Raw genomic sequence first — 13,743 nt, 5'->3', positions numbered from 1 at the left:
TCTTTCTTGTTTTCATTGAGACATTGCCTAGCAACCTATCGGCTGCCCACTGCTGTCCATTTTCCCACTGCGTTTCTCTCCCCTCTGCCTTATATGTCTATATTATGCAGGCTCCTGCTCACTTTATTACATATCACTGGTAAACATACATAAGGATATAATGACACACAAATACATAATCATACACACATCCATTCAAACATACCAACATTTCCCTTGCTCTTTTCTCATTAATTTCTGAGGTCCTCTAATAGAATATAAAAACCATAGAACCAGGAAATTTTATCCTTTGCTAGGTAGTATATCCTTGGTGCCTAGTATCATACCTGTTATATCTGGTGAGTGAAACATCTTTGTGCATCCATCATTTATACACACATATAAAAACAGCTGGATAATCAGTGTCTCTTACTGAGTGGATGAAAATGGAGATGTTCTGCTATAAGTAATATTTAATGAAATATTGTCAGAAAAAGAACTCCCTTCTTACGTGCATGTTTTAGGTCTTTTATTTTGCATTGTTAGACACTTGTCTTGGAAGAGTATAAATAATCTAACCTTTGGAAAACTAGAATTAAATTTCTCCACTGAGTAGCTTATGTTTTTGTTTAAAAAGTGCCACATAGTGGCTCTCACTTGAATCTCACTTGAATACATTAGGATTTCCTGGGAGCATGCTGGTGTCCTGCTCCTAAGTGTCCTGAACTTCACAGAGTAGATTAGAACCCGACAGAGGCCCCACTGTCTTTCTTGACAATTTTAAAAGCAGTTCGTTAATTTCTAATCCGAGTATGGAAATACAGCATATGAGCTAGGCGATCAGTACCTCTTGGTTGCGCATAGGAAGCCAGGGAGCGCTTTATTCTGTTGGCTGATAAAGTCTGTCCATTCCCCCATCCCCCACCCACCCACCCACCCCATGCTTGGCATGCAAGAAGTGAATCAGAACAGACACTTTCTGTGAGATTTCACTTGCAAATGAAGCTCTGTAGACTTGATTTGCTTCCTGGTTCCATGGAGTATTTTTCTTTTCATTAGTTCACACTGTATCTGTATTCAGCCTATTGTTCAGAGACTTTCTTTAGGAATTCTTGGTTGTTCAGCTAGGCATGATTCGCAATATGCTATCCTTCTAGTATTTTGTAGCGGCTTGCTTATCTCTGTTTACTGGAAAGCTTGTTCCCGCTTGCTGTTCTGTCTGCTAATCAGAAAACAGAAAGCTAGCCTTTTCAGTAACATAGAAAATGTTCATGTGATCGGCTTTTTTTTTTTTTTTCTTTTAAACTCATTCTCTGGTCACTTTACAATGAAAGCATTGTCTTTATTTCCTTTACTACCTGTAGGCCCAGTGGACAGTTGGGAAACTGAATTGTCCTTTCTGTGGGGCCCGATTAGGGGGCTTTAATTTTGTCAGCACTCCAAAATGTTCCTGTGGCCAGCTTGCAGCTGTACATCTCTGCAAGAGCCGGACTGATCACCAACCAGCGCAGGCAGGCCAACTAATGAGCCCAGCGTTGAAATACTTGTCACATCCCGGAGTCCAGTCAGGTTGTGATAAGGAGGCTCCGGTGACAGGTCACGGTGGCTCCAAGACCAGAAACCACGGGCTTTCAAACATGGCCCGGAACAATAACGGCCTCGGAAGACTCACAGAAGCTCTCTGCCTGGAGGTGCGAGCAACATATTTTGAGGTGAAGAATGAAAAACTGCTCTTCAAAGCATCGGATCCAAAATACCAGCCTTTTGTTCCTCAGCTCGGGACCGGCAGGTGCACTTCAAGAGCCTCTCACAGGAAGTCACACAGTTTGGACCTGAACATCCAGGAGAAGCTGACTTTGTTACCCACTCTCTATGAAATCCACAGTAAGACTACTGCCTATCCCAGGCTAAATGAAACACAGCCTGTTGACCTTTCGGGCTTAGCTTTGCCGTGTAGTAAAAGTAGCTGCTCCTTTCAAAGCCCACCCAGTTTTGATCCTGACATGCTGCTGCACAGACTTTCAGTGGCTCCGCATGAGACCCAGGCACAAAGAGGCAGAGAATTTCAGTGTGGCCTAGAAGCTTCCTCCATATACTCAGATCACGCTAATGCTAACAGCCTGACATTCCTGATGGATCTGCCCTCAGCGGGGAGGAGCATGCTGGATGCCTCCGACCAAGAAGAACACCTCTCCCCTCTGGACTTCCTGCGCTCTGCCAGCTTTCCCTTGGGCACCATTAACCACAGGCTGAATAACAGAGAGAGGAGCAAGTTGAGGACTCTAAGAAGGCAGAGGAGGAGGCATGAAAGATGGCTACAGAAGCAGGTGAGTGCTTGAAAATCAGTTTAGCAAATATAAAAACAGTATTCTAAGTACTGGGGCTTTCAGAATGGTTGTATTCTAAAATCTCAGTTTTAAGTTTTGAGATGACATGTCTCTCTATGTACACTTAATAATGACGTAGCCCTCTTATCATTGGCGCTGTGTAGCCCTGCTCCTGTGCTTCATATATGTCCAGAGAAAGTGTCTTTTACAGTTTACCCTAATTCGGTGAATGCATTAGAGGTCCACTCACCTTATGATACTGAGATTGGATGGTTTGTCACAAAAGTGTTTTAAATCTATGCCATGTTTAGATTGGTTTTACCATGGTTTTATTTCAGGCTGAGTTAAAAAAATGTTTTTGCAAGTCCAATGTGGTGACAGTTCATTCACTTTTCATCACATATATTTTAATTTATTATTCAGGAAACTGTATTCATATGCTCGTGTGGTCCAGACATGAATAACTGCTGAATGTGGAGACTTATCTGAAGGGGAATTTATTCAGACTGACATTTTGTAGCAGAGTTTGATTCCCTAGTGTTTGAACTACTTGTGTGTCCCTTACAGTATTTTCATGGTTGTGTGGATGAAAGGAGACAATAAGATTTATCTACTGTGGAAACCAATTAAAGTCAACGGAGGACAAGCTATGAAATTTGAAAGTTTGGGAGCCAGTATATTTCTGTATAAAACTGTTTTGAAGATTCCATGTATTGTTTGCTTATTAGTAATGGATGGTACTTCTTATTAGAGTGTTCTATATTCACAGTATCCCAAGAATTAATATAAAGCTGAAGCTGCTTTGTATATTTGTTAGGTGAACTCATTATAATTTATGATCCTATTCATAGACTCAACAAAATAAAATTACTGAAGTGAGTACTCCAGCCAGATTAGCAGGATTTTCCTCTTTAGTTACAGAGCATAATTACAGGTATTATCTGTTGCATTTTTGACTTGTTGCTAGTAAGAACATCCCAGTTTGGATTATTTGTAAACGATAGTATTATGCTATCGAAATGAGTGATTTTTGCATCATCGCTCATGGTAAAATTCTGTGAAGCTATAATAAAAATGTTTGTGGAGAAATTTATTTATGCCTAAGTAAATTGGAGACGATTATATGTTAAATGATATTCAGAAAGAATATCTTCAAAACAATGTTCAGGGCTCTGAAATAATTCTTTTGCAAATAAAGTTTTAAAAAATTGTGAAAATTATATTTGCTGTATACTGATGATATATGCAAATGGTATTGCAATTTTGAGACTTGATCTAATTCTTGGGTTAGATCTTTCTGAAAATCTCAGCTGTGTCATTAATTATTTATAACAAAGTGTTACAGTTTAGAGAGGGGCAAGTGCAGAGTTAAGTATTGAATTTTTTGATAGATGAAATTATTTTTGTTCATTCACATGCATGGAACTTGGCTAGTATGCCTAGCGGATTCATCAGAATTGAGCAGTCTGAGTCAGACCTGTGACCTGTCCGTGTAGAGAATAACAGCAGAATCCTAATAGGCTTAACTGGTTACATAGGTGCTACAGAAAGGCATGTGCCCAGTACATCTTCAGCAGGAAATCTGTGAATTTGTGATGTGTATACACCTTTGTTAGAGCTAGAAATCCCCATCACTATAGAAAGTCTGTCTTGCTAATTTAAGCAGAAAGATAGATCCTAGCAAGAGTTATGTCTGAGATAAAATAATGGGGTAATTTGACACATTGTCCGGGTTTAACCAACATTCCTTTCATGAACATTGAATAGAGACCTGCTTGAGGTAGCAGAGGCCTGGCTAGTGACTTATTGTTGTGAGGGGGAAGGAACTCAGGGACTTAGCTGGGCAAGGTAACCTTTCTACCTCTGTGTGAACTCTGACCTGGGCCCACATTCTGCCCTTTCATTTTTTTAATGAGAAAGATAATCACATACATAAAGTAATGGTTACCATTGTTAGTAATTACAATTTTAAAGAAGTTCTTGTTAATTGAGACAAAAGAGTACTTATTTTTCAGTCAGGTTATTAGTTTTGCTGTTGAGGTTTTGGAGACTATCACTGGCACTTTGATTGGGATTGCACTGAGTCTGTAGATCACTCTAGGTGTTACAGGCATTCTGACAGGTCACTCTCCATTCCTGTAGGTGTTACAGGCATGTGACAATTCACTCTCCATTGTTCTAGGTATTACAGACATTCTGAGAGTTCAATCTCCATTGCTCTAGGTGTTACAGACATTCTGACAGTTTACTCTCTATTTCTCTAGGTGTTACAGGCATTCTGACAGGTCACACTCCATCGCTGTAGGTGTTACAGGCATGTGACAATTCACTCTCCATTGTTCTAGGTGTTACAGGCATTCTGACAATTTACTCTCCATTGTTCTAGGTATTACAAACATTCTGACAGGTCACTCTCCATTGTTCTAGGTATTACAGACATTCTGACAGGTCACTCTCCATCACTCTAGGTGTTACAGACCTTCTGACAGTTCACTCTCCATTGTTCTAGGTGTTACAGGCATTCTGACAGTTCCTCTCCACTGCTCTAGGTGTTAGAGGCATTCTGACAGTTCACTCTCCATTGTTCTAGGTGTTACAGGCATTCTGACAGTTCACTCTCCATTGCTCTAGGAGTTACAGGCATTCTGACAGTTCCTCTCCACTGCTCTAGGTGTTACAGGCATTCTGACAGGTCACTCTCCATTGTTCTAGGTAGTACAGACATTCTGACAGTTCACTCTCCATTGTTCTAGGTGTTACAGGCATTCTGACAGTTCCTCTCCACTGTTCTAGGTGTTACAGGCATTCTGACAGGTCACTCTCCATTGTTCTAGGTGTAACGGGCATTCTGACAGTTTACTCTCCACTGTTCTAGGTGTTACAGGCATTCTGACAGTTCCTTTCCATCGTTCTAGGTGTTACAGGCATTCTGACAGTTCCTCTCCATTGTTCTAGGTGTTACAGGCATTCTGACAGTTCACTCTTCATTGTTCTAGGTGTTACAGGCATTCTGACAGTTCACTCTCCCAGTCTATGAACACAATGCCTTGCCACTTTTCTTGTCATTTTCAATTTCTTCACCAGTATTGTAGCTTTTATTGTTGATATCTTATTACTGATATTTGTTATAGCTTCAAGTAATTGGTTAAGAGTACTACATTATTGTCACTGGACATTTTAAATGAAGTTTTGTTTAAGCTAGAAATATTTTCATGATATATACCATGATAGAAATAGTATTAATATTTTACTGAAATGCTTAAAGTGTAAAAATACAAGATTGCTATCCAAAGAGAAATTACAGTCAATTGAATGGATAGTAATTCTATTCAACAAAGATTTATTGAGCATCATTTTTGGGGAAAGCATGGCACTGTGCTGTATTCAACCACCAAATCTCTTTCCATTCAAACATAATTCCTTTTTTCTTAATTGTCAAATATTAAAATGTATTTACTTCTGGTATATGCTCTATGATTTAAATGCTTGTATAGGTTTGTCTTATGCCCAGACAGTGGGGATATAAAAGAATCCTTTGTCCTGCATGCCTTTAAGACATATTTTGTCCATCTTTAACTCCTGAGAATCACTAATCTGTTCTCTGTTACTTTATTTTTTACTTATTGATAATGTTATAAAATAACAACATAGAAATAGAATCACAAAGCATGTACTCTAGTTACTAACATTGTTTACTAAGCAATTCTATGACTTGTATCAATTTACTGCAAGAATCTATATCTATAGTGTGTTTGTTCTTTTTAACTGCTCAATAATATTCCATTCTGTAAATGAGTCATGATTTCTCCAGCATAAAAAGATGAGTAGATTGTCTCTGGTGTTAACAGTTATGAATCGAACTGTTATAAGCATTCATGAATGTAATTTTGAATAACTCTAATATTTTTTATTTTTCTAGGGTAAATACTCAGGAGTGGGATTGCTGGATCATATGGTAAGTATGTATTTAGTTATACAAGAAACTGTCAAATTGTTTCCCTAGGTGGCTGTACCCACTGTGTATTTCATACAGCAAAGGATGAGATTTCTCATTTCTGTACATCCATGAAGGCAGACAGCTGGTGTTTTTAATTCTTGCTGTTTCAGTTACTCAAATACTGTGTTTACTGGTGTCCTACTTGGGTTTTAATGCTCATGCCCCTAATTTCATGTGCTTAGTTTCATTTATAAACCATGTTAGAAATTATTAATGGTATTAATATATAGGTAAAATTCTTAGTTGGAAGATATAAATAAGATTGTGATCAAAGAGAAACTACAGGCAATTTTCAGTAATTCTATTCAACAAAGCTTGAGTGTCACCTTCTTCAAATGTGTTCATATTTTTTGTGTGCTTCTTTATAAGTTTGAGGGCAGTTTTACTAGAGTTAAAAAGAAAAACCACTTGCAGATAGGCAAGCCGTAAATTTCAGCACTGTCCAGATGAGAAGAATGGAAGACAGACGGGAAAGCCTAAAGTGTTAGGGAAGCATTGCTTAGAAAAGAAGTAGATGGAGAAAGGAATTGAAGCTTTCCCTTTTTTTCTGAGTAATTCAGAAAAGCTGGCACGACTTTTGAAAGCTGCATGTCTCTGGCTCTAGAACAGACTGTGCTGGGGTAGAGAAGGAAAAGTATCTCATTAAAGGGATAATTATTCCATCCATCGTTTTGGCAGGGTTTAAGGTGAGTCTACCTTCCTAGGGATAGATCTCCTCCCTGTGGGTGGTCCCTTGGCCATGAAGTTGATCCATCCAGGCCAGAAATTCTGTTCTCTTAGCCAGAAGGAATTTTGTCTTCTACTCCTTTATTGCTACTCCAGCCATTGCTCCTCCAGAGAGGAAGCCCTAAATCATTAAGGAACCAGGTTGTGGATCAGAGCCCCCAGACACGCCAGGCATCTCTGGCCTCTGGTGAAAATGGGGCTGCCAAGAAGACAAAGGACATTTCTGGCTTTTATATATATTTTGATTTGATTATTTCTTTCTTGTTCAGGTTTAAGACATCCTCGTATATTTGGGTACAAATCCTACATTGGATGTGTGATTTATAGTACACTAATGTATTTTATCCTACCCAGACTGTTTTTCCTTTTACTCATGTTATAATATTCCCCTGGGAAGCAAAGTCAATGTTTTGAAGTCCAACTTCTCAAATATTGTTTTTAATTGTTCCGTATTTTGGTATAATAACATATCTAAAAACTCTAGATGGCTTTAGATTATAAAGATTTTTTTTCCCAAGGTTTTTCTGAAAGCTTTATGCTCATATAAAGAATTTTGATTTATGTTGAACTGACATTTTAAAAATAAAATCTGAGGTTTAAGTCAAAGTGTCATTTTTAATAGTGGTAATCAATTTTTTTCTGCACCATTTATTGAAAACACCATCCTTTCTCCTGGAAATGTTTTTGTGGTTTAATTGAAAGTCAGTTGGGCATGTATATAACTTTCCGTTTGTAGATTTCCTCTTTATCTCTGTCCTGTGAAAGCAGACCCTTTTCTGTCAGAGCTCCATAGTAAACCATAAAGCAAGATTCTGATTCTACCAACTTTGTTTTTTTTGTTTTTTTGAAAATTTGATTCCTGTGGTTTCACATAGGAAATTTAGGACAAAACTTTACAAACAATTCTATTGGGACTTTGAAATTGTGTCACATCTAGAGGTCAACTTGCAGGGCCATGAAGTATTTGCTGTGACTTTCCTACTCCATGAACATAATAGACCGTCCCTCCTACATACAGCTCTTTAAGTTTTTCACTAGTATTTGTAGATTTTAGCATTCAGAACATATAAATGGTTGGTCAGACTTATACCTGAGTGCTCTATCTTTTAAGGAAAAGTTATTTTTTTATTTTGATTTAAATTATACATTTTTAATGTTTAATACTATTTTGGTTTTGACTTTGTGTCTTAGGATTCAGGGAGTTGAATCCCAGGTACTTGACATCTCTTGTCAAATTTATCCTTAAATAATTGATCATTTAATGCTACTTACAGAGATTTTTAAAATGTCAATTTCTAGTTATTAGTTGTAATGCCCAGAAATACAATGTTCTATGTTGATCTGGTATGCTATATTCTTTCAGCTGTCACCTATTAGTAATGCTAGTCCATTCTTCTCTTCTTCTCCTGGTAGATGCCAAAATTGGTATTTTCTACTTAGAGGATTACTTGATATCTTAGTGTTCTATTGCCTCGAAGAGACACTCTTATAAAGAAAAATATTTCATTGGGCTAGCTTACAGTTCTGACGTTTAGTTCATTAGCATCATGGTGGGAAGCATGGAGACACACAGGCAGACACGGTGCTGGGGAGAAGACTGGGAATTCTACATCCAGATTAGCAGGCAGCAGGAAGGAAGAGACACTGGGCCTGACTTGAACATTTGAAACCCCCAAGGCCCACCCCCACTGACACACTTCCTCCAACAAGGCCACACCCACTCCAACAAGGCCACACCTCCTAGTCCCTCTCAAGTAGCACCACTCTCTAATGACCAAGTTTTCAAGTATATGAGCCTGTGGGGGCCATTCTTATTCAAACCACCATGCTTTGTCTGCAGATAAAAACAGCCATGCTTCTCCCTTTCTAACCTGGAGTCTCTCTCCCTTTCTTTTCCTTTGCCTATCAATACATTGGTGGAGCCCCAGGATAATGCTGACTAGAAGGAGGAGAGACACACCTGTATTTTTCTTGATGTTAGCAGGAAAACACTCAGTCATTTTTCTTTAAGTGTGAGGTCTTACATATCTAAATATTTCTGTGTACATTATCGCTGAAGTTCTTACAGGGTGGAGAAAGCTTCACCATGAATGCATGTAGAATTTTGTCAGAAGCTTTCTGCATTCTCACGATTCTTATATTCAATGTTGGTATTGACTATCAATTATGGAGCAAGTCTCACATTCCCACAGTGAACTTTACTTTTGGTATTATGTTGTATCTTTTTTTTTTCTCTGTATTGTTAGAACTAGTTGCTAATTGTTTTTGAGGAAATTTTGTCTCTCTGCTCATAAAAGTTAGAAGTCTGAAATTTTCTGTGCTGTGCTTTTAACACTGGTCATTGCCTGGTTAATATATTGAGGTAGTGATGACATTTTGAGATGAGTTAGTTTCCTCCTTTTCTAGATTCTGAAAAATATGGTGGAGAATTAATATTATCTTCACTCAAATATTTGTGATAAAACTATCTGTGTCTAGATATTGCTTTGATAGAAGGATTTTAACTGTGGTTCAGGTTATCTATTTGGTGTTAAGTTCAGTAGTTTGTTTTCAAGGTGGTAAATAAGTTGCCAAAATTACGTGGGAGTGCTGTCCTTTTCTGCTGGGTATCCAGTTTTCCATCCGGATCTGACAATCCGTGTGTTTTCCTCTCCTCTCTCTCTACCTTCCCTTCTCTTTCTCCCCCAACAAATGTTTATTCATTTTATTCTACTTAAAAAGCAGCTCTTTAATTTTCAGTGTTTTTATTTTTTCAAAAATTTCTGCTGTTTATTATTTACTTTTTAAAATTTTGCTCGTCTGTTCTACATTTCTAAACAGTAGGAAGTTACTGGTTTGACACTTTTCTTTCTTCAGCTACTAAGCATTTAATGTCAAATTTCCTTGTAGTTTACTATGTTAATTGTATAATATACATTATATTATGTTGTGTTATTTTAATTAACTTTAATTTAGTATTTTAATTATTTTTATTCAAACTATTTTCTAATATTTGAGATTTCTTTGGCCCACTTAGTTTGCTGATTGGGAAGTAAAACTACAAAGTTAAAAATAACAGCATTTTTAGCTCCAATTGATAACCACTTGCAAATGAAAGTTTCTTTTCCTCCAAGGGAATCTCACTGGGGAAACAAACTACTCTTAAGGGCAGGCCACATGCCCAGCAGTAGATGTAAAATAAAAAACAAACCAAAAAACCACAACAAAAACCCCACACCTCAGTGGCACCTTTGGCCATTCCTTGTCTCATAATGTCATGTCAGAGCTGTTTTTGTTTGTTGGTTGGTTTTTGTTTTTCCCCCATTTGTTACTTATTTTACTCCACAGGTCCTTTGCATATCTATTATGACTTCTAGTTTAGTGTTTTTCTAGGATTCCTGAGCGTGAGAACCAGCGGGTCTCTGTGTCTGTGTCTGCTTCTTGTACTTTTTCTTGGGCCCTTCTCCTCCTTTTGTTTGTTTGTATCTTGTTTTATTTTATTATTATCCCTTAGATGCCTGTTTTGTTTTCTAAGAAGAGACAGAAAGCGGTGGATCTATATGGATGGGGAGGCAGGGAGGAAGCTGGAGGAGCAGGAGGGGAAACCATAATAAGGCTATGTTATATGAAAAAAAAATCTATTTTCAGTTAAAAAAATCAGCACTTAGAGGAAATTTACAAAAAAATCAACCAGCGTTACTACTTGTGAGCTACATAATATTGATGTATCCTTCTATTTGAACTGAAAAAGGTTTTGTTCTGCTATGCCCTTCTGGACTTATTTAAAAGCAAACAAGAAAATCTTCCTTTAGAAGCCACAGGAAACTATATACAAATAGTTTTTCTTGTTTCTGGGTGGGATGTATTGTGCATGAAACTCTAAAACAACTGACTATGTGCATGTGTGCATATAATGATTTCCAGTAAACAACCTAGTCACTACAGCAATTCTCATACCTCTTTCTTAGCAATCTAAATGAGTTCAGGTTAATTGTGTTGTTTTATAAAGTATGTGACTAATGTACTGGATGAAAATAGAGGCCAATAAATCATATTAAAGACCTACTTGTTCAGGTTTGTGTAGAACATACCGCATGTACCTACCACAAAGGCCCTGTTTTGTTTTCGTGGGTTTGCACATAGGCATCATTTTGAGTTTTTTGGGGGGTTCTTAAGTCAATTTAATTTTTTATTATTATGTTTATCACCTTCAAATCAGATAAAAATTAATGCAGATATATATTTGGTTGTGCTTTATAATTATAATAATAGTCAATTGATGAGGAATTATGCTGTGTTCATTTTCTGTAGTGAAAAGGTGTCAAGTTTAATTTGATGACACAGATTATTGATGGTTTTATTAATACAGAAGCTTATTAATGAGGAGATCTTTAAGGAAGGAAGAAAACTAATAAGTTAATAAACCTCATGCCCACCAGTCATGTATTGAGACAGACTAATGTTTATTTGTGTCAAATTAAGTCTTCTTTGTGTCAGATTATTATTTTAGTATAAGCTTGCCACTCTACTTATGAATGCAAAAGCATTTAGATCCTCAGTAGGTTGGTATTTCTTTAAATTTTATTTATCTATTTATATTTTAAAATTGTATTTTTAAAGGTTGCATAGAGTTGATGCCTTTACTTTAAATAATTGCATAGATCTAAAATTTCTATGCTTTACATGATACTCAGTATGTGACACATGTGCAGGAATTTTTAAAATATAAATTTTTTGTTGTTGTTTTTTCGAGACAAGGGTTTCCCTGTGTAGTTTTGGTGCCTGGCCTGGATCTCACTTTTTAGAACAGGCTGGCCTTGAACTCCTGGCTCTGCCTCCCGAGTGCTGGGATTAAAGGCGTGTGCCACCACCGTCCGGCTAGATTTTTTTTTAACTTGAGGATAGTTTATCTTTATGTAAAAAGTTTGAATATAATAAAAAAGTTACTATATACTTATACCCAGTTGCTTATACTGTTAATATTGTATACTAGTCATAATTAGTTGAAATCATACTTAATTCAGATTTGCTTAATTTTTTTCTTATGTTATTTCTTTCTTTCTTTTTATAATCTAAGCCTTCATCCAGGACATTACATTTAGTCATGTCTTGTTATATGCTTTTGGATGCAATGACTTCTGTGTCATTCCCTGTTTTTGATGACCTAGAGAAGTCCTATAATATATCCCTTACCTAGGATTTGTTAATATTTTCTCCAGGACTAGACTAGGGTAATGGTTATACCTTAGGTTCCCCATACCATCTCACATTCAGTAATTTACCAAAATGATTCAAAGAACTGACGTATCACAGCTATGTTTTATTACAGCAAGAAACATACACAGGTAAGGAAGGGTGTGACTTCCACCAATCCCAGGAGACAGAACCTCACAGCAAATTCGCTGATCCTCTGACTCTTAGGATCCTTCTGCTTCCTCTTCCACAATAATCCCTGAGCCGTAGGTTGGGGAGTTGTATTGTAGTTGTATCTGTTGGGACTGGGCTCCACAACCATTTTGATTGGTTGTAGTTTTTTGTCTGTTGCACAAAGAAGAAAAAACAGGAACAAAAAAGAAGAAAGGAAAAAAGTAGTTGGGGCAAAAATCTTGAGAGTGCCAGGTATAGCTTTCAAGAGCCTGTCCTCATCGAGTGTCTTAGGATATGCTTAATCCCCCCAGGGTAAGTTGTGACAGATATGCACTGCTGGGCTCCAGGCAAGTTCAGAGCCTTCACACCTGAGATTCTCACAGGAGAGTTGGCATGCAGGCAGCTTCCTCCTAGCTCACACAAAAGTTTCAGACTCCCAGATGGTAGCAAGTGTTCGGCCTAAATCACAGTTAAGGAACATTAATGCCACTCTTCCCAACCAGCTTGTTGGGAGGCCCCCAAAAATCACACTTCAAGCTCTTGCATACCAAACCAGGCCAACCTTCTAAGCGCATATTGGCCTGCTATGTTAACTGTTATTTGCTTAGAGTTGGGGGATGAATTTCACAGATATAAAATGTGTTTCTCCTTCACTACACAAATATGTACTATTGTGATACACCCCTCTTAATGTTGACTCAGAAGTGCTTTGCAACAGAAAGGAGAAAATACTGCCAGATCCCTGCATCCGCTTCCCATTGCTGCTCTCAGTAATCCCCACAACTGTGGCAGCCCTAGACAACATGATTTTATCATCTGACGATGCTCAGGCTCGAAGTCTGAAAACAGGCCTTTTGTTGCTAAAGTCAAGGTATTGGTGGGGTTCTGGCACAGACCCTCTTCCTTGCTTGTCAAAACGACTGCATGTTTTCATTCATTGGCTGTTTCATGGAGCAACAGTGGTGCTGCAGTCGTTAGTTTTTTATGTGCATCTTCTTGCAGACATTTTTTTAAAAATTAAAAACAGTTAAATGTATGTGTATGTGTGTGCATCTGTCTGTCACATGTGTGAGGGTACTCACAGAGGCCAGAAGAGGCTGTTTCATCCCCTGGAGCTAGAGTTACATGCAGATATGAGCTGACTGATATGAGTGCTGGGAACTGAACTGAGGTCCTCTGGAAGAGCAGCAGCATTCTTTACTGCTGAGCCACCTGTCCAGCCCACTTTCTGACACGTTAACAGTCCCTGTCTTTACATAGGAACCTTCAGGTCATCCAGAGTGACCCTCTCCCCATTTTGAGGTCCTTCACTTACTACAAAAACATATATTGTTTAATAATAGTGATAGCAATCAACAATAACAACAA

At 37.8% G+C, this 13,743-nt stretch overlaps 1 protein-coding gene across 2 annotated transcripts in view; it reads left to right on the top strand.

Moving 5' to 3' along the window:
• The window catches only part of Rnf180 (ring finger protein 180), a 176,796-nt gene that overhangs the window by 41,138 nt on the left and 121,915 nt on the right, over window positions 1-13,743 (top strand). For both annotated transcript variants that reach the window (XM_052743238.1, XM_052743237.1), the window contains 2 exons: window positions 1,344-2,306; window positions 6,226-6,261. In XM_052743238.1, the coding sequence (XP_052599198.1) occupies window positions 1,344-2,306; window positions 6,226-6,261 (999 nt within the window). The remainder of the gene's footprint in view (window positions 1-1,343; window positions 2,307-6,225; window positions 6,262-13,743) is intronic.

The sequence above is a fragment of the Peromyscus californicus genome, unplaced genomic scaffold (assembly GCF_007827085.1).
Source record: "Peromyscus californicus insignis strain IS unplaced genomic scaffold, ASM782708v3 Scaffold_18__1_contigs__length_77618521, whole genome shotgun sequence".
NCBI lineage: Eukaryota > Metazoa > Chordata > Mammalia > Rodentia > Cricetidae > Peromyscus > Peromyscus californicus.
The sequence above is the reverse complement of the archived record's forward strand: the minus strand, read 5'-3'. Positions and strand labels throughout refer to the sequence as shown.